This window comes from Siniperca chuatsi, linkage group LG14 (assembly GCF_020085105.1).
Source record: "Siniperca chuatsi isolate FFG_IHB_CAS linkage group LG14, ASM2008510v1, whole genome shotgun sequence".
In the NCBI taxonomy this organism is placed as follows: Eukaryota; Metazoa; Chordata; class Actinopteri; order Centrarchiformes; family Sinipercidae; genus Siniperca; species Siniperca chuatsi.
The window spans coordinates 14,075,822-14,095,868 of record NC_058055.1 but is presented as its reverse complement, the minus strand read 5'-3'; the positions used below and the strand labels follow the sequence as shown (position 1 = coordinate 14,095,868).

Below are 20,047 nucleotides of genomic sequence, written 5' to 3'. Positions count from 1 at the left end.
TTGAATTTTATAGTATTCTCTGCCCTTACTGTCATTATTCCATGTTTCCTGCCATGGCGTCGTTATTCCCTGATGAGTTAGTGATTTTGCATCTGATCTCCCAAAACACATTTCTAAAATGTCATAATGTCATTTTTATTTAATGCATTTTTAGCAAGTTCATCTGCAATCTCATTTCCCTGAGGGAACAACTAGTTGCTGTAGATTCAAGACCAAATTAACCTCAATTAAAAGATCCTCTCGAACTGTTTCTCCTGATCGTATACTTTGTATTGCAGCAGCAGAATCTGAACATATCACCACTTTAATCGGTTTAACCTCCTCTACCCACTGAAGACTGATGATAATTGTTGTCAGTTCTGCGGTGTATACTGATAACCAATTTGAGATTCTCGTAACAATTCCTTTGTCAGATTCTGGGATGTATATACCTGTACCTATACATCTGTAAAAATATTAAGATAATTATAGTAACTTTTCTTCAAATACTCTTGAACTATGCACCCAATGTTATCATTCCTCTCTGTCCACTCTCTCCTCTTTTCTAATATTTGAAGATTTATTTTGGGTTGTGGAAATATCCATGGGGAAATGCTGCTATGGATAACTGCTGGACTCTGTTGTATAGTATCTAATTTGTACTGTTTCACCTTCTTAATGTCCCAGCCAAAACCAGAAAATGTTGTTATTCCCAACAATTCTGCAGAACAGTTGATGCTAAATTCCCATCTCCTCCTCCTTGTATTCTTATCCAATATCTTACTGATAACTGATACTGATAACAAATGTAATAGCAGTTCACTGGATTCAGCGAGCAATGCATTAATGGGGGTGGTTTTGATTGCTCCCAAACTAAGTCTTAGTGCTCTGTATTGTATCCTGTCAAGTTTTTCTAGATGGGTTTTTGCTGCAGCTTCATACACCATGCAGCCATAATCCAACATAGCGTTCATCAAAGCTCTGTATATTTGTAATAATGCTTCTTTGTCAGCTCCCCATTCAATTCCGACCCCACACCTCGTTAAAGTTAACACCTTTTTACATTTGGTCTCAATATTTTCAATATGATTCTTCCATGTGTGTTTTTCATCAATCCATAGACCAATATATTTTAACACTCTAACTCTTTCCATGAGCTTGCTATATAATGTTAACCCCTGCTCGTTACCTATCTTCTTTTTAATGACCAGCATATAGCATGATTTTGCTACTGGAATTTTGAATCCCCAATCATAAGACCATTTCTCTACACTGACTATTGCTTTCTGTATACTCACACATGTGAGCAATTTCTTCCCCTTTTCCAGATTGCTCCATCATCTGCGTACAATGCTGACTGTATACCTGTCCCTGTATTTTCAAAGATATCATTAATCATGATATTAAATAGAATTGGACTGATGATGCTACCTTGTGGTATCCCGTTTTTAATGACAAAACTTTCTGAGATTTCTGATCCTACTTTAACTTGAAATGTTCTGTTTGATAGAAAATCCCTGATCCAGTTATATAACCTTACACCTATGTCTAGTTTGTTCAGTTGAATTAACAGACCTTCTCTCCACATGGAATCATACGCTTTCTCAATATCAGCTGATCTTGTCCCAGAGCAGAATATCTGCTGCCCATTAATGCCCTTCTCATTTCCATCAAGGTGAATTCCTTATCTGAGCTGATTTTTATCTTTTTACCAAGCACCATTCATTATCTTTTAGGACTTCTTCTTTACTTTGTTTATGTCTATCAGTAAGGTGATTTCCACTTTGAACACTGGCAAATACTCTACCTAGGAGGTTGGCTTTTTCCATATATGTTATTGCTAATTTGTCTCCATCTACAAGTACTGATATTTTATTGCTTATTCTTCTCCCACTCATCTTTTTAACCATATTCCAAAATAATACATAAAATTAATAGTAATAAAAAATTACAATTGTGTGAATAATTAGTCAAATTTAATAATACAGAATACATTTTCAAAGACCAATATGACTTTTAAGCACCAAACTGAGTCCTTGAAGAACGCCATGTTTCCACAGACTAATTTCACTTCAGAATGATAGCACACCACCTCAGAGTGTCACTCACACAATATCAGGACACTCTGATATTTAATTTCAAAAATGCCATATGTAAGTGATCAATCATGTATAGTTTGTTAGTGTAACCTAACCCTAACCCTAATTTGCTAGTTGGGAAGAAAGGGAAAACAATCTTTGACACGTGATGAGTCAGCTGACTCTCTGTGCCTTTCACAAGACCGAGCACTGCGATTTAACAAGCAGTTTTGCTGCAGACCGACGAGCACACAGAGGTATGGCTTGTTGACCTTGTTTCAGTAACTTTACAGTTTGTGGAAGTGGCACTGTCTTGAATCTGTCTGACCTGCCTGTGTTTACCTCTCCCGGTCTTCACCCAGGGAAGACGACGACTCTCCGGTCTGCACTTGTTTGGAGGTACAGTAGCAAAAGAGTAAGTTAGCTAGCTAGCTAGCTACTTTGTTAGCAGGCGGTTTTGTGTCAAAGTCTGTGCCCCATTCAGATGTGTTTGTGGGTGTGTATGAGTCATTTATTCTCAAGTTGAAGTGTTAAATTATACCGCTGAGTGTTACTTCCTTGACGGTTTGTTCTGGTTTGCTCATGTCCATCATAGAGGGCCTGCCAGCAAACAGTTCTCGGAGGACACCTGCCAGCACAATGAGGCCCCCGATGCTGCTGCCCTCCTTTGGGCTGATAACCTGCACTCTGGTTTTAATGTTGCTGCAGTTTGGGTCCTGTCATCCAGCACAGACGCCAGAAGAGCCCAGGCTGGTGTTCATGGAGCAGTTTAGCCGACCAGGGGTCGGATTTAACTGGAGAAATGTCACCTGCCCCTTGTGCAAAGCAGTTTTCACCATCCTTGATATCGCCCTTCTGGTAATGTTTGAACGTGCTTCTTAATCAAACTAAAGAGATGATGCACCTTAGAGAAATGTGACTTCTTCTAGGGCTGATCTTGGTTATTATTTACCCAACCATTTAGCCCACAGTTAATTCCAGGAAGTCAAATCTTTAACTGGTCATAAGCAGAACCAGCATATAAGTAGTGGGCAAACAGGGAAGAAAAAGCAAGTATAGCAAGGTAATTTTGAATGTATATCTTGTTCTACACTCAGTTGCTGGTTTAGTAGGTACACCTAGCTAAAACTAATGCAGTTTAATACAACAGCCCTGCTGGTATCCCTACCTTCATTGTTCAATTTGAGTTGCAACTGTTAAGATAGGTCTTTATTCAACTTAATAATCACTTTGGAGGCTGTATTTACGGTGATGTTAGATAGTAGAAACACCTCTCAGTACAACGCTAAACAATTCAGCAGCACCACAAACTAGAGGCTCCAAAATAAAGTTTCAAATACAACTTTAACAAAGACTAAACATGACATTCATGAAGGTTGGAGTCAATGTCAAAATATACTGTAGTGTCAAAATGACTGTGATAACGATAAATGTGAGGGTAACCTTTTTTTTTTTCTTTTTTTTTATAAATGCATCATTGCATTTGTTCCTATCTTCTTTTTGTTCTGTTTATAACAGATTTCTGACCTCCTAGAACTGAACTGTGGGTCAAACGGTAGCTTGAACTTCTGGTTAGATGTCACTGATTGTTGTAGCTTCTCTCAATTTAAAAATATTTAATTCAAGATCATTTATTAATTGAAAATTGTGATATGAGTACAGTTAGTTTGTCAAGTCAATAATGTGAGTGATTTACATCCTGTTGCTCAGAGCAAACATACTATTTATAAACCACATGTAATGTAAGTTAACACCAATTTTCCTGTGATTAACTTACACAGGGTTACTCAAGTTTGGAAACAAATGCGGCATGTGACACTAATGGAGATGGTCCAGTTCTTGTTCTGCCCCTTGAAAATCTTTTTTTCTTTCATTTCTTTTTATATTTCCTGGTGTTTATAGCTGATGCAGCTCAAAAACATGCTTGAGACATCTTGATCATATGGTTTCTTAGTTGACCTCAAGTGCCCCTGTCGTCTAATAGCTACAGTTGTTGACCTCCAAAAACTCGATTTTAGATTCATTTTTGTTCAAATCAAGTGTAAATATTACACTTAAATGCTGCACCCATCCAAGAGTGTGACTTCTGCATAATGTCAAGCATTATATTGTGGTTTTATTAAGTTGGAGTTTTTGATGATTCAAACCGATTTCAGCTCCGCTCGTTTTTCAGGAAGTTTGAGGTTAATCCTGTTCTGCCTTTGCTACTTCTCCTAGAGTGACGCAAATGAAGAGCGAGTGGCGCATGCGGTAGGTGAGGCGTGTATCCGTCTCCATCTGGCTGATGAGCAGGTGTGCCGAGAAATAGCAGAGTTGTTCAGGGATGACTTCATCCGGGCTCTGCAGGAGTCCTTGCTATGGCCCACTGAAGCATGCGCCCTGCTGGTGGGCCCTTCCTGCGGCAAATTTGACATCTATGCAGCCTGGAACATCACATTGCCAAAGGTCCTCAAGCCCCCAGTTACACCACCCTCTCCTCCCAAACCTGGTTCTCCACAGAGCAGGGTCTTGTTTCTGACTGATATCCACTGGGACCAGGTGAGTGTGTGCCGTTTGATACAGGCAAATCCGGTTAACCCCATATTTGTGTGTTTTTTTTTGTAGTGCCACTTTCTAATTGATAGTGGACAGTATAAATTCAAGAGCCACAATGTCTGTGTTAAGGCCATACCCTCCAAAAACACGATTGAAGTTACTGATTTACTTGAAAGAAATGTTAGTTTTCCCAACAAATTTGGGATGACTAACCAGAAAACGGTGGAATGATTTTGGTCACCTGACTTTGTTTTGGATCATGCTTTTAAAAATGATCATCTCCACTGACAGGGGTATGTAGCCGGCAGCGCCGCAGACTGCAAGGAACCTCTTTGTTGTCGTAAAGACTCCGGCTCTCCAAGCTGGAGGCGGAGGGAGGCCGGGTATTGGGGAACCTACAGTAAGTGTGACCTGCCTCTGCGGACGGTGGAGAACCTCCTGGAAAATGCTGCCACAGCCGGGCCCTGGGACTGGGTGTACTGGACCGGAGACATACCAGCGCACAACGTTTGGTCTCAGACCAGGAAACAGCAGCTGTCAGAACTTACAGTTATCTCCAGGCTCATCCACAAGTAATTTTTCTTTAGGATTAACAATGATTGTTTTTTTTTTTGTTTGTTTGTTTGTTTTTTACATAATGTAAACATAATTGCTACTTTCACACATAAAGTAGTGGATGTGTAGTCTAGCTATTAATGTAGATAACTTTACCAGCAACCACTTAGCAGTCAGAGTAGTTTTTAATAAACTAACTTATGAAACATAATGTTAAAATGTCAGACCTTTCATCCATGTTGCTAGTGATTGACAGCTGCTATTGGAATTTCTGGGTTATGCAGTTGCTCTAATTTAACCTCAAAATGGCCTCGTACTCCCACTCAAAACATGCTGATAACATTCAAGGAGCTGCTTTGGTCAGATGTTTGTCCTGTGTTACCTGGAAGTGATCCAAACAGCTATTGATTCTCGCCTCTTTAATCCTCCTATCTTCTGTCCAGACACCTGGGACCTAATGTGACAGTTTACCCTGCTGTAGGGAACCATGAGAGTACGCCAGTGAACAGCTTCCCACCACCCTTTGTTCATGGCAACAGATCCTGCGCTTGGCTCTACGATACAATGGCAGAGGAATGGGCGCCATGGTTACCAGAGCAGGCTTTGAAGACTTTGAGGTTCTTGATATTCATGTTTTTATTATATCTTATTTTATTATATCTAAATATTGAGAATTTTGATGGGTGCCCCCAGAGCTGAATTTGTCCTTCAACTATGTCTTTGGGTGTAATTTCAGATATGGAGGATACTACACAATGGAGATTCAGCCTGGTCTAAGGGTGGTCTCTCTCAACATGAACTTTTGTGCTCGAGAGAACTTCTGGCTCATGGTGAACTCTACTGATCCTGCTAACCAGCTGCAGTGGCTGGTGCATATTCTCCAGGCCAGTGAGGACAAGGGAGAGAAGGTGAGAACACTGGTTTTAATGAGGCTCAGAATCATGTCCCACTTTAGACACATGCTTTATGCTAGATGTGGTTAATGACTCTATGACTTTCACATTTTGCTTCCCTCAAGTTACTGAGCTTGAGTGCAATAAAAACATTTTAATTAGTGCAATAATCTTCCTCTACGTGGTGTCATTTCCTCCTTTTTATTTAGGTACATATCATTGGTCACATCCCACCTGGCCTGTGTCTTGGCAGCTGGAGCTGGAATTACTATCACATTGTCAACAGGTAGTTACATTGATCATTTAAACGTAAAGATGCAGAATCCCAGAATTGTTAGAAATTGAAGTTGCAGTGCAGTTAGGAAATCTACAGGAGCAGTACATCATTTTGTGTCCTGTTTACTTGGTGTTGTCACTGAGGGAAGAACAATGAAGTTCTGTACACTGAGCTGTGGTTTCTTGTTAATGTACAATGTGGGGAAAAAAACAAACAAACACTGAATGTAATGTGGAACATGCATATGCCCAATGTCAATTTATAAATGCTACATATCTATTGTAGCTGCCATCTACTTTAAGTGTAATGCCAGTATATGATAATCAATCCAGATTATCAGTAGTCTGGGAGTATTGGGATAATCTGCCGAGGTGAATAGTCAGATAAACGTGGTTGATTTATTACTAGCAACTCGTTTTACTTCCTCTTCTGTTTGCAGAAGGATCAGATGTCTTGTGTGGTTTTTGTGTCTGCTTTAGTTAATGAATATGCAAGTTGTTTGTTTTTAAAGTCAGTGTCCTATTGTGGTTAAACTCGCTGCGTGACAGCCTGACATTCTGCAACCTGCCAATTAGAAGACAGATGAGACAAGTTTTTCGCTTTCTTGATTTAACATCCTGTTGTTGGGTTTTGTTTTTTTTTTCTCCTTTTGTTCAGATACGAAAGTACAATTACTGGACAGTTTTTTGGCCATACACATCTGGATGAGTTCCAAATGTTTTATGACGAGGCAACCATGTCCCGGCCATTGGGAGTGGCATTCATTGCTCCCAGTGTCACTACTTATGTTAATCTTAACCCAGGTGAGTTCATAAACGAGTTCTCCAAACACTTGAGAAACAACACACAGCTAAAAAATGTTTAATTATTTTTCTCTTTCCAGGTTACCGTGTCTACTATGTGGATGGGAATTACCAGGGCAGCTCTCGGCTGGTGCTTGACCATGAAACCTACATCCTCAACCTCACAGAAGCAAATCACAGTCCAGGAGCGCCAAGTGGCCCAGAACAGAACCCCAAATGGACACTACTGTACCGTGCCACAAAGGCATATGGCGTGACTAGTCTGTTCCCTTCTGACTACGACGGGCTGATACGGACCTTTATCACTGATGACCGGGTCTTCCAGAAGTTCTGGTACTTAAGACATAAAGGACATGTGTCAGAGCCCTGCAAGGAGACATGCAAAACGACAGTGCTCTGTTTTCTGCGAAGCGGGCGATACGATGAGCTGGAGCAGTGTGACCTCCTCAATGGTTTTGGAGGAAACTTGGTCCGGGCGGCCAGAAAAACCCTTTGTTGACCTGAAGAAGTTTGGACTGAATGTCGAGGTGGGGCGAAAAGCAATATGACCAAATATGAAATTGAGCCGAAACGTTTTTTCCCTGTTGCTGGTTGGTCAACAAGGATTGTTGTATTTGTTTGATAATATAGTCACATAAGCTATTACTCTGACAGTTTATGTGGATTCTATAAACCTGACAGTGTATGAAGAGTTCTTTATGTCTTGTGTTATCAATCATGTTTTTACAAAGACTTCTAACTGATTGTCATTCGCAACATGCCTTAGGTGTGTCAACCACTGTTTTGCAATGCCAGTTGTGTAAACACTGCTTGAAATTGTCCTGAAAGATGTTCTATTTACTTAAAATGCACAGGATTGCAGGAGTTAGATGGTTTGTTCAAAGTGGTCATGATTGTGGCAGTTCTGCTGCACTGGGTGCCTTGTATCAGGGAAAGTTGTGTTAAACACATCTATCCTTAACAACAATCCTGCAACTTTTAAAGCTGCTTAAATGCTGTTCTACAGAATAGCTTGTACCCAGTAAATTGTGACATAGTGGAAGGTTTGCATTAAAATTGATGACTATCTGTCCTTTTTGACCTGTGCCACACTGCAGTGTTAACATAACGTTTGCTTTAAAATGATGCAGGCTGGTGGATTAATGGACCTCAGCCGTCACCTCTCAGGTTTGAGCTTTGCGGAGTTGCTACGCAGTACACAGTATCTTAACTAAATTTTTACAGTCCATCTGCACCATTGTGTTGATTTAGGACAGTATGTAAAGTATCTACCGTAATGCGCAGCACCCTCTGCCTCGGCAAAGAGGTGTTCAAACCTTATTGATTAACAGTATTTCTCAGTGAGGGTTACTTTTGTCTGCACTTTAATTCTTTGTTGGCTAGTTAACGTCTAGGTTTAAGAGAGCAAGTTTGATAGACCCAAAGTGTGACAAGCATGGGAAGGGTCTCAGATCTTGGTCTATGCAACCTGCGGTGTAACATAAGCATGACCAGCAATGCAACTTGAAAATGAGCAATAATTTAAAGAGATGTATAAATTCTGAAAATAAAAGATTAAATCTGATACATGCGTCCACTTGTTTTGTGTTTGCTGTGAGGTAAAAATATTGTGTAATAAAGATGTTTTCAGATGTATTCACCTCAGTGAAGCAGGTACATCATGGATTTATAACACTTAGCTCAGAAAAGGCCCACTACCTTTTTATATTAACTGACGCAGTAAAGACAGGCCTGCTGCCTCCAAAACTAACTCAAGGTGGAGCTGTGACGTCTATTCTGAGCACATTTGTAAGTGTCACCCTGTGTTCTGAAACTGGTCTGTGGTTTCCACTGAGTACATTTCGGTCTGATTACCTTCACTAATAAACCACTTAGTGCATTTAGTAGTAGTTAGACATGGTACATTAGAAACATAGCTAGTTTCAAATGGACTAGGTCAGAGGGGATGAATTAATAGCACAGGAAAGTAGTTAAAGACTAAAGAAATGGACTGTGTCAAAGATAAATACAGCCCAGCCTTTCAGCATTATAATTTCATCAGGTGCAAATGTTTTTGATTCATTTTCAGATTTTTATTTTAGGACACCCAAAAGAGTCACCACGCACACAAGTGATTCACTGGAAGACATGACTTGTTATTTAATGGTTAATTCTTCACATATCCCTCATTTTAAATTTCAGTTTAAGTGCCACGACTCATCAGAGCAACACTGCATTCTATATGATTTGATTCGGTGGAGGACCCCACTGCATACAACATCTGAACATTCTTGTCATTTATTCAGTTAGTGTTCAATCTACCAATCTCTGCTCACCATCCATCAATAAATGTACAACTGTAACAAGCGATTTTATCCTCTTATCTTTCTAAAAGGCTTTTATTATGGTTCTGAGAAGAACATAGTGACACCAAAGTCCTCCTTGTACAGGTCCCAGGTCTTCGGTTTGTGTGGGTTGTCCAGCTCTTCCCTGGGTAGAAACAGCCTGTGGAGAATTTGGAAGGAACGCAGAGTTCAGTCAAATGTCACTAATGTCAAAGCAGAATATGAAACCTTTTGAGTCAAGAGCTACAGAAATAATTGCATCAGAGCAACAGAAACATACTTGTTATGCTCTATGAAGGAGGTATTGAACCAGAAGTAGAATGGAACATCTTCGTATCCTTTCGGCAGACCCTAAAGAGCATGATGAAAACAAAAAGATAAATTCAATCATAGGACAATCAGACTAAACATCAGCTTTCCTTTCATATGTAGTTTAAAAGGTGTAAATGCAAACACTCACAGCACTTGATTCAAACATGACCTTCACATCCCCTTCAACCACAGGCCCATCCTGTAGGCTGATGACTGCTGCATTGCTGCCCACATCAGGAAATACCTTAAAAAAAATAAATAAATAAATAAAAAACACACCCGAAATGCATTAATCACCCATTCAACAAATGAATCAGTATGACCTGATGAGTGCGTGTGCTGAGTGTGTGAGACTTACAGTGCAGTTCTCCTGTTTGGCACACACACATTGAAATACCAGCTCTTTCTTCACAATTATCTTCACCTTGAGATCGCTGCCATCACCTTTACCTACACCTGGGTACAAGCAAAAAAATCTGATATTACCACGGGCACAAAGAGATATGTCAAGGATAAAGTTACGTACTGGTTTGCTGGGTTTTACCTGCTATGGAGTGGATGCGGATGCTCTTGATCCTGAGGCTTTTAGGTGGAGGCAGCTGTCTGTTGAACTTGGACTTCATGATCTCATAGTACCCCACGTACCGGCTCTGTGGTTCCCACAGAAACAACAGAGCTAAAACATCTAAAACAAGTTTTTATGAGGAAATCTCATATTCATTTTCCCACTGACAATGCATTCAAATCTTAAACTGTCAAGATTAATCATAAGCTTATAGCAAAGGATTCAGGGGAAAAAAGCATATAGGCCTACCCTGCATGCATACGTATATATAGTATGTGTATATGTTAGAAAATGTATGAAACATACTGTACGTACATATATGAATAATTATATACAGTATATGGTAAATGATGATACTACTAGGTGATAAGCAATATAGTAACTTTAACTACTGTTTTGCAATAATGTTCTTAATGTTAAAAAGATATGCAGTAATATAAAAAGACTGACACAGCCAATAATAGTGTGACGCCATACTCCATTCAACTTTTGTCAATCATACGTTCAAGCCACTATGTGTAGAAGCTATGTGACTGCAGTATTTTTGAAATTATTCTGATGGCATAAGTTGTTTGTAGAAAAATTATGTGTGTGAAAATGTGTCCTTTCTATGTGTTGCTTTCACCACTTCTGTCTGCCACAGTTTAATTTTTGATACTACCACTGGGGGCGCCAGTCAGAATTGTTTTCAAATTCTGCTTTAAGAGGCTTTAAGTGTAGTCCTAAACATTTTTTAAATAAATGCTATTGCAATGCTCCTCTATTAAAAAAAACCCTCAGTTTGGCTCCTGAGTGGTTTGTTCGTACCTGAGAGGGAGTCTCCACTCCTTGAAACTTGGAGCTCCGACTTTTGTCTGTCCTCCTCTCACCAAAATACTCCAGACTGTCCTGGTGAAAAAACAGAGATCAATGTAAGTCTCAAAATTCATTAACCCTCGCTTGAATAAATCTCAAAGTTAAAGAGACGTACCTGTGCACTCTCAAACTGGTCACTGTCAATAAACCAGGTGCACACCATAGTACCTGTGCGTCCTGTGAAAGAGAGCAGTATCATTATGGAATTACGTAAGAGTTTTACCTAGTCAGCAAAGGGTAAACTAAGACTTACACATTTTCAACAACTGTACACCAATCTAATGTCTTTGGCATCACCTTTCCCTCCTTTACAGTGAATAGCAATGATGTTTTTGGGATCAGCAGACATCCACTCCCGCACGCTTGCTGTGTATTTCAGCATGTCCCTGAGACAGATAGAACACACAATGATAAAGACATTGTGCTAAGCTGGCAGGCACTCTTGTGTAGCTGTAATCTAAAGTGCTTCTGTATAATTACAAGCAAAAGGGAGAGGTGAAACAAAAATGACACATTGCAGCAGAAAATGTGACTCACTCCAAGGAGGGGACGTTGTGGTCGTCAATGAACACCCTTTCAACCCTGTAGTGGAAGAACTGGGGGTCGTAGCCTTTCTCACCTGGAAACAAAAGATGATGTTCAAATGGTTTGTGTGGTTCTACATAAAAAGGGAATACAGTACATGTGACGAGAGGAGGTGCCAACGTACTGCACAGGTTGTAAACTTTATAGTGGTCTTCATGTTTAGTGTCTAGGAACCTCGCCACTTCCTGCACAGAAAGAGAAGAGAAGTCGGTTAAAACACTTACGTGTGTGTATACTATAGGTCTGTGGGTCTACTTTATGTTGGAAGTTCCTTGTAACAATGGTGTACTGCATATTAATGGATTCATTCTGAAAGTGGTGAGTGTAATTAGGTTGAAACCATCTAAAGTGAGTAATGGAGGTGGACTCATGCATGTTGAGATGGATTTTAATGTGCCAGCTTGTGTCAGACTTACCTTGATTGGATTCCTGTAGAAGGACTGCTTCCCGGAGGAGGGGAAAGACATGGCGATGACGCGGTCTAGAGAAGTGGGTAAAGATGCAAACAAATGTTCCACTTCTTAAAAGGGTGTAATTTTTAGTCATCTATTTCAGATGTATTTTCTGACAAGCATGTATGGTGGTTTTTTTTGTTTTTTTTTGCATTATACAGCATGTAACAACTACCTGTGACATAGGTAAGGTCAAGGTCAAACCCATCCTTCTGATAACGCCGCTTATTCTCAGAAACCTGAGAAAAATAGCAAGTCAATAATCAGGAAGTAGTAGACATCTTCTCTCTTGATGCCAGCCCTAATTCTACACAGCTGCAATTCTCTGCTAAACAGAAGACATTCTCCGGAAGACTCCAACGAACTTTGCTAAATTAGGTATACACACTTTTCCATGCTTCCATGGTAATGAACTTACCATCCTCCTGGTGACCTTCTCCAGCTCTTTCCTCTGAGCTGCTAGTCTGAAAACCCTCACCAGGATTATAATTCTCAGGAAACGAAGAAACGTCACCACCCTAATGAAGAATGAATGAAAAAATATATACTTATGAATCATTAAACAAATGTTGACATCTTAAATGGCGCTGAGTATAATGTACTCAACATTATTATATGGTATTTCTAAAAAAAAATTATAAAACAATAATAGGGTCAATGGCACACTACGCACTGTGATTAGGCAATATGGTTGAAATCAATATCACATTACTAATTAGGATAGATAGAACAGTATATTCTCAATATGGCTTATGAACGCAAAATGTTAAATAATGTTTTGATGTTCCCTGCATTGATTGTTCAGTCTGAGGTTAAACAGAAATTTTCATTGAAATACAAATTTTTTGTTCTGCTTGATATGAAAAGTTTAGAAAGATGAATTGTGTATCACAACTCACAATATCTTTATTACATTAACAAAAATGAAGCAATGGCATTATTATTGCCTTGACCCTTGCAACACATTTACAGTAAACAGAGCGCCCAAAAGAAAAGGACAGGTGTTTTCAATTACGCTGTTTGATTAGACCTTTAGTCAGGTGGAAGGTGGGTGGAGCTAATCTGGGAATTACTTGCTGTCTCCAAACTCTATGGAGTAATAAGAGTGACAAAGGTGTAAACTGTCCCACCCTAACAGGTGCAACTAAACTAACAGGAGAGTGCGGGAGATGTTAATTATGCACAGTTTGTACACCGCCCTGAGATGAGGTCTAATCAGGCAATATAAATGTAAACACCTGTGTGGATGGACTATGGGCGTGCAGGCCAGGGGCTTTAAATCAGCAGAGCATCAATTTGAGCATCATTATAAATGAATCTCCAAGTTCAAATATTTCTCCAGACCCCACAGAGCTTCCATGTACTAATATTATTCTTTACAAAGAAACCAAATGTCTAACACAACTGTATGAGCCATCTCTAGTAATATTAAATATCTGTTAGCTGAGAATGCAAGGGAAAGCAGTTACCTGGGGATGAGACTGGGTCCTGACAGGTCAGTGAAGGTGTAGATCATGGTGACCACCAGTGTGACTACCACAACACAGGCATCTATGATGTTCAGCTTGGAGCCAAAGTAAACTTTGAACCTAAAAAGGTGGTCAGTTAAGCACAACATGAGACAAATAACATGCTGCTGAGAAAATTGCCCAGATCATGCAACTAATAGAATGTGCCTGGATCTTAATTAACATGAAAAACATTACTGTAGTAGAGCATTTATTCAGTGACACTGTACTAGTATTCTGACTCATTAGGGTTTCCCAAGAACCAACCCAATACATGCCATACATTTCCTGTCCAGTTTCCTCTTCATAACTTCCTGTTTAACAGCTAAATACACTTGATTTCTGCTGACACAGGACTCTGGGAATGCTTGCATCACGCTTTTAAAACATTTCTCACATTCACAAGCAAGCAGTTGTACAGCGATAACTGAAGAAGTGGGTAAACTACATTTGAACATTGGGTGCATATTGCACATTGGGTGCATATTGCAATCTGTTATAGCAATGCCACAAACCAGTGCCTTAAGTAACCCCCTCCTAACACAGTGTCAGCAAATAATTAGGAAGTGGCTATACTACTATACTGCTGCATGCAAGGCCTTCCTTTCTCACTCACCCCTCCACATAGACCCGCAGGAGAACGTCAAGGAGAAAGAAGAAGGAGATTGTGAGGGACACGGCCTCTAATGCGTCCCCAACCTCTTTGTTTTTGGCTGGCAGGGAAAGATCCACGATCACCAGCACAAAGTCCACTAGGATCAGTATCACTCCAAATATACTGGAGGAAAAAGACAGATAAAGTTCAGCATCATCAAACACTACCAGGCAGGAAAGAACCATCATTGGAAATTATCACTCTAAATGACCCAATATCTCTCCAAAGGAGTTCCCAAAACGCACTCACCGAAATCCAAAGGACATAACAAAAGGTGCTATCTTCTTCCGGATATTGCTGCAAAAGAGGACAGAAAGTAATGCTTGCTAGTAAATGTGTGTCTGAATAAAGCGTTGTATAAACTGTCTGCAGTCCAAGCTGTGTAAACTTACTGATACATTGTATCTGGTACCACACTCTCATCCTTTCCATCATCAATCTCCACTTTAGCATCCTCCATCTTTGCAATGTTTCTAATAGATAGACAGAAAGATAGATAACATAAACAAGATAAAAAAAAATCAGGCTGAAAAGACACAGTGTTCTGCAAAACAACAACACCACATTCACATATAAAGCAACAGTTCAAACAGTACACCATGCAGTAAAGATTCACATGAAAATCCACACAGACAGAATAAAGGTTCATCTTCCCATGTTAGTTAATTTATGTTCCTCACCCATTTACACCTGAATCTGACCCTGGACTGAAATAGACAGAGGACATGATGTGTGTGTCTTCCTTCTCGCTTGTTTCTGAACGTGTATAGTCTCTGCATTTGAAAAGAAGAGTGTAAAAAGATTACTCCCTTGTTCAGCATGTTGCTCCAAAGTTACAATGATAAAAAATAAATAAATAAATAAATAAATTGGGAAAGACAAGCTAGAGGACAAAAACTTGTCCTGTCCTGAAATATTGAATCTCGTCATACCAGTCTTTCACACAAATCCACTCTCTGAAAAACAAAACGTTAAACACAAACACTTTTACCATCAGCATCCAGCGTTAATCACATAGCAACCAGTGTTCTGATTAGCCGTTGATGCAAAACCCACAAGCAAGAAATTAGCTAGCAAACCGTTTAAGAAAGTGAAGTATTCGGGATTCATTATTACCTCGAAGAAAAATGAAAACAACCAGCTAGATTTAACAACACAAACCAGCCGCTTTCCAGCTCCTCTGGGGCCAAGCACCTTCCCACAGTCCTGTCCTCTGTTAACCCGTTGACACCAAATTAGCCCAGAAAAAACTAGCTAAACTCGCACCGCCTGCTTACCGTTAGAACTGTCATTCGGGAGTTTGTCTTGTGACTTCTTGTGAAAACAAAGGAAGGCGGTTCAAAGGTTAACCGGGTAGTTTTTTTCCCTGTCCATCCACTAACGTTATATTCCTCATCGTTTTCGCAAACGTAGCGGTTTCGGACTTCCTGGACCTCAGCCCCTTTTTACTCGTTACTTTTTACTCACCTTTCCTCCTCGGCCCAGTTTCACACACCACAACTGACTAAGCCTGACCATACGCTGCCTGTGCGTATCTTTTTTAAACTACTTTACTAGCGTTATCTTAAAAAGCAAGCTTAGACCAACAGGCTGCTATTGCCCTCTCACATCTCCCTCATCTCTGTAACATCTGGCTTTAATTGAACGTGCATTCCCAAAGTTCTAAACTGGTTTGCAAAGTTTAACAATAGCGGCAAGGTATAACGTTACATGACAAAAAAAAACGTGTTGGAGGTTTGCTTTTTATTAGCAAAATCTGTAAATAATTAGCATTTGGGGAAATTATATTTTTCAGCTGAATGTGTGAAACGTTAGAAAAAATCCAATTTTGGCAAAACCCAGGAAGGGAAAGGCTAAATTAAAGTTGAAAGACACTGCAAACTGAGGCAAAACAATAACCGGTAGTACATAACACCAGTAATAAACTGTATTTAAATAGCTCTTTTCAAAAACAGGTTTTCAAAGTCATGGTAGAAAAATTCAAAGACAACACACAGCCCAAAAAAATAAAAACATTTAAATGACGTAGTAAAATGTAATTTCTGTTTAATGGAGACACAATGTCCTTTGGCAGCACAATGATAAATCAACATAAATCAATACTTCTGGTATGTAAGGAATGGAGTCCTCTCGACACTCTCTGTCCTCGAGGCCATTTGCAGGTCTGGGATCAGCTACTCTATCCAAATACTAGAATACTTGAAAGAGGTGGAAAATGACAAACTGGCTCGAGTTCAGTGTTTAGCAAGGTTGGTCGAGTCTGGATCCTCTAATGTGGACCATGCAGAACCTGCCCTGCCTATAAATAATACTGAGAGGAAAAGAACACTGAACCTGGACAAAACAAGGGGAGGCGTTGTGAAATGAAGGTAGGCTTGCGGTGCCGAGATTTTTAAAGTTTGAAAGGCTGTAGTTTCTTGATCTGTATCTGTTTATTCTTCAATCTTTAATCTATATTGTGTTTATAATTTCAGACTGATATTGCAGCAAGGGACGTCTTCCTAAAAGCCATGCAAGTGTTGCTGTTGTTGGCTCTGGTGTGCCCAGCCTCTTCTACACAGTTTTCAGTATGTAGCTTATCCTACTCTTTAAGAGCTTCAGGATATCTCTCTTTGTTTTTGTATTGACATTGAAAAATTAAAATGTATGGTTCAAAAAGCAGGCAGGGCTGTTAAAGAACTGTCATTTCTAGAAATTCCACATAAATAAAATCTGTTTCGTGGATGCCTTTACATGCGGCCCTATGCTTTTGCAGGCCCCTCTCTGGGTACCAGTATAGTATTAAAACAAGGGTAGAGACGTCATATATAACTAGAAATTGGTTTTCCTCCTTTAAGGCAATTAACTCATGCGGGCCAGAGGTTGCAGCTCTCAAGCACAGCATAAGGAAGCTGGAGAATAAACTCTTAATTGGGACTTGGCAAGTTGAGCACTTGCAGATGCACAAATACTTCCAGCCATTTCAACCTGCTGTGTCTAATACTACACCTGAAACTGACACAGCCACTGGTGTAATCCACAAAAGCAGTGGGACATTAGACAGCTCTGATATGACACTGATGAAACCACTTCCACCAGCAGGCAATTTAATTGTCCATGACAAAGGTAAGAAAAAAGCTCACATCATATCATAGAAATGTTTGGGTGTTTATTTTAAGTAAAATTACAGTTTGAGATGTGCAATCTACAGAACCTAAAGTGCATGAGAGAATTCTGAAAATCTATCTTCCTAGACTGTTCTGAGCTGTTTGACAGACTGAGACCACCAAGCGGTTTCTACCGCATCAGACCCAAATCACACCAGGAGCCTGTTTTGGTCTACTGTGACATGGAGGATGGAGGAGGATGGACTGTGTTTCAGAGACGTCGGCATGGAAAAGTTGACTTCAACAGGTATTTAAGCAGAGAAAGTAGCCCATGTATAGTGTATGGGAAAATTACGAGTCCCAAAATCCTTGCAAAGTGCAGCATCAGATTACAATGTAGGTGTTGACTTACACAGCTGTTTCATGTGAGGTAAAATATCTGCCTAATTCTCATTTTAGAGACTGGGTGGACTACAGAGATGGCTTTGGTGACTTCAAACTGTGGAATGATGAGTTTTGGTTGGGGAATGAGCACATTTATTCCCTACTCTCAGAAGGTCAGAAATTATTAAAAATCTCAGAATTCCTGTTTCACATCTCCTTTTATAAGCGGCCATTTCCTACAGTATCTAAATGTTCTGCCTGGTTGGCTGCTTTTTTTTTCGGGGGGGTGTTTCTGATGTTTCTTTGCCCTGAAGGTAGGAACCTGGTGAAGATAGATCTAATGGACTGGGAGGGACAGAGAAATTATGCATTTTATGAGAACTTCAGGATCACTGATGAGGCCGTAAGATGAACAATTTTACAGTTCTGTTTCTTGGTCTCAGAAGTAACTGCAATCCCCAACAAACATGACTTGCTCTAATGCCTATTCCAGGATAAGTATCGTCTTCAGTATGAGCTGTATAGTGGGCAAGCTGGAGATGCTCTGACTGGTGGTGGGGGGATGGTGGAGCACTGGTCTACTTGCCTCAGCGGCATGCAGTTCAGCACCAGAGATCAGGTTAGTCATCTATTCCCTTTTTACCATTCTAAGAAGGTTTTTTATGGTGCTAATAACTGTAAGATTACTGACAATGTGCAGATGATGACGATGTGATAACACTGATGATGATGATGGTGGTCATTGACAGGACAATGACCGCTACCTTCAAGGCAGCTGTGCTCAGGAGAATAAGGCGGGATGGTGGTTCAACAGGTGAGACCTTTCAAATAAATCCAAGTGTGAATTACCCTTGCTCTGTCTGTTATCTTCCTTCTGTTTGATTGTTGCACAAGCATGGCCTGTTAAACCATGGAAAGAATCATGCTGGTCAAGCTAAGGACACAGTTCTTTACAATTTATTGTAAAAAATGTGCACCTGAGCAAATGCAAAATCTATAAAAATAGATAAAGGTTGAATCACTTCAATTTGTCTTTTGGAAAATGTTACACCGTTGACATTGTGTACTATTCTTCCATCTACAGGTGTCATGCAGCCAACCTAAATGGGAAGTTCTACCGCACAGGGAAGTACAAGGGCCAGTATGACAATGGTGTGGTGTGGGGGACCTGGAAAGGCCTTTGGTATTCCCTTAGACACACCACCATGAAGGTGCGGCCTCTGGTTTTCTTGGACGTCACGGGTAGTGGAGCAGGGGAAATTTAAAACACCAGGCGTCATCTTCCCTTGTGTGATACAGAATTAAGTTAAAAAAATGAGGGCAAAGACTGATGTCATGTTTAAATTCTTTGTATTTGAATTTCTCACTTTGCTTAATTATTTGAAACTATTATCAAATGGCAATAGTACAGCATCTTCTGTTTTCCTGTAAGAATTGCTTTCTATAAAATGTATATTACTCAAACAATAAAACAAAACAGCATCTCAGCAATGCCTCACCGACTTTCATATCATAGTTACAACTACATGCTATTGCTCTAACTTGTGCATTTTGCAAAAAACACATGGAAAATACTTGACATTGCTTGTATCACACATTCAAATTGTCCTTAAACAGTATTGTACAGTGGGACTTCACAGCACGATAAAAACAGCAGTGTAGAACAAGAATCACCTGTCTTCTGTAGTGTTTCGAGTACTGTCATTGATAGGGCTTGTGTTTAACAGTGCATACAGATGTAGGTACAACACCATGTTAAATAAATGACTTATTATGGTAAATACTGTACCAGTAGTTGATATACAAAGAAACTTACAAAGAGACACTCGAACATGGTCATACTCTGAACAAGAAAAAAATATATTCAGTTATAATCCCTATCAATATTTGAAATATTAAAACAATTCTGATTAAAAAATGTAATAGAAAAACTTTTTCTTTGAAACAGAATCTTCTGAAACTATCTTTTAAGAAAAAAAAACAACTTTTTGCTCTCCTTCTCATAGATGCGTAAACTCCCTACAGTAAATCTCTAACACACAATACAATCTTCAAGGATATGAGTGTCTGTGTTAAGATGTGGTTAAAGTCACAGATATAGCAGAGAGGATTTAGGTTAGGGATAAATGTAAATGGCAATGGCAATTCCTTCCTGGTGTAGTACAGTACTACAAACACGTGTTTTCTACTCCTCCTCCCCT

The 20,047-nt window shown here is 39.7% G+C and overlaps 4 protein-coding genes across 13 annotated transcripts in view; 2 read left to right on the top strand and 2 right to left on the bottom strand.

Moving 5' to 3' along the window:
* Positions 1-2,197: 2,197 nt before the first annotated feature.
* On the top strand, positions 2,198-8,684 carry smpd1 (sphingomyelin phosphodiesterase 1). 2 transcript variants are annotated; one of them, XM_044223094.1, is made up of 10 exons: positions 2,198-2,314; positions 2,420-2,456; positions 2,653-2,915; positions 4,275-4,595; positions 4,884-5,164; positions 5,591-5,764; positions 5,884-6,055; positions 6,250-6,326; positions 6,975-7,120; positions 7,201-8,684. In XM_044223094.1, exons 3-10 carry the CDS (start codon positions 2,697-2,699, stop codon positions 7,617-7,619), a joined length of 1,809 nt encoding a protein of 602 aa, XP_044079029.1. In that variant the 5' UTR covers positions 2,198-2,314; positions 2,420-2,456; positions 2,653-2,696; the 3' UTR covers positions 7,620-8,684. The 2 variants fall into 2 exon arrangements, with proteins under 2 accessions (XP_044079029.1, XP_044079028.1); XM_044223093.1 differs by having other exon boundaries at positions 2,213-2,314; positions 2,420-2,472.
* Positions 8,685-9,234: 550 nt separating this feature from the next.
* On the bottom strand, positions 9,235-16,052 carry tpte (transmembrane phosphatase with tensin homology). Of its 8 annotated transcripts, none has more exons than XM_044221818.1 (19): positions 15,844-16,052; positions 15,057-15,149; positions 14,769-14,849; positions 14,626-14,673; positions 14,338-14,499; positions 13,683-13,802; positions 12,632-12,731; positions 12,389-12,452; positions 12,178-12,242; positions 11,886-11,946; positions 11,714-11,795; positions 11,474-11,562; positions 11,292-11,353; positions 11,129-11,209; positions 10,301-10,406; positions 10,115-10,212; positions 9,905-10,000; positions 9,725-9,795; positions 9,235-9,604 (listed from the first exon to the last, which is right to left on the bottom strand). In XM_044221818.1, exons 2-19 carry the CDS (start codon positions 15,101-15,103, stop codon positions 9,502-9,504), a joined length of 1,536 nt encoding a protein of 511 aa, XP_044077753.1. In that variant the 5' UTR covers positions 15,104-15,149; positions 15,844-16,052; the 3' UTR covers positions 9,235-9,501. The 8 variants fall into 8 exon arrangements, with proteins under 8 accessions (XP_044077753.1, XP_044077754.1, XP_044077752.1 ...); XM_044221819.1 differs by lacking the exon at positions 15,844-16,052 and adding an exon at positions 15,538-15,837; XM_044221817.1 differs by lacking the exon at positions 15,844-16,052 and adding an exon at positions 15,654-15,837.
* Positions 16,053-16,421: 369 nt separating this feature from the next.
* fgl1b (fibrinogen like 1B) lies at positions 16,422-19,333 on the top strand. The gene is made up of 9 exons (XM_044221826.1): positions 16,422-16,745; positions 16,851-16,943; positions 17,214-17,481; positions 17,610-17,769; positions 17,922-18,019; positions 18,161-18,249; positions 18,340-18,465; positions 18,596-18,660; positions 18,931-19,333. Exons 1-9 carry the CDS (start codon positions 16,740-16,742, stop codon positions 19,109-19,111), a joined length of 1,086 nt encoding a protein of 361 aa, XP_044077761.1. The 5' UTR covers positions 16,422-16,739; the 3' UTR covers positions 19,112-19,333.
* LOC122888006 (thrombospondin type-1 domain-containing protein 1) overlaps positions 19,180-20,047 on the bottom strand; it is a 10,138-nt gene continuing 9,270 nt past the window's right edge. For both annotated transcript variants that reach the window (XM_044221812.1, XM_044221813.1), the window contains one exon: positions 19,180-20,047. This exon is cut by the window's right edge and continues 620 nt beyond it. In XM_044221812.1, coding sequence (XP_044077747.1) covers positions 20,032-20,047 — 16 coding nt within the window. In that variant the 3' untranslated portion in view covers positions 19,180-20,031.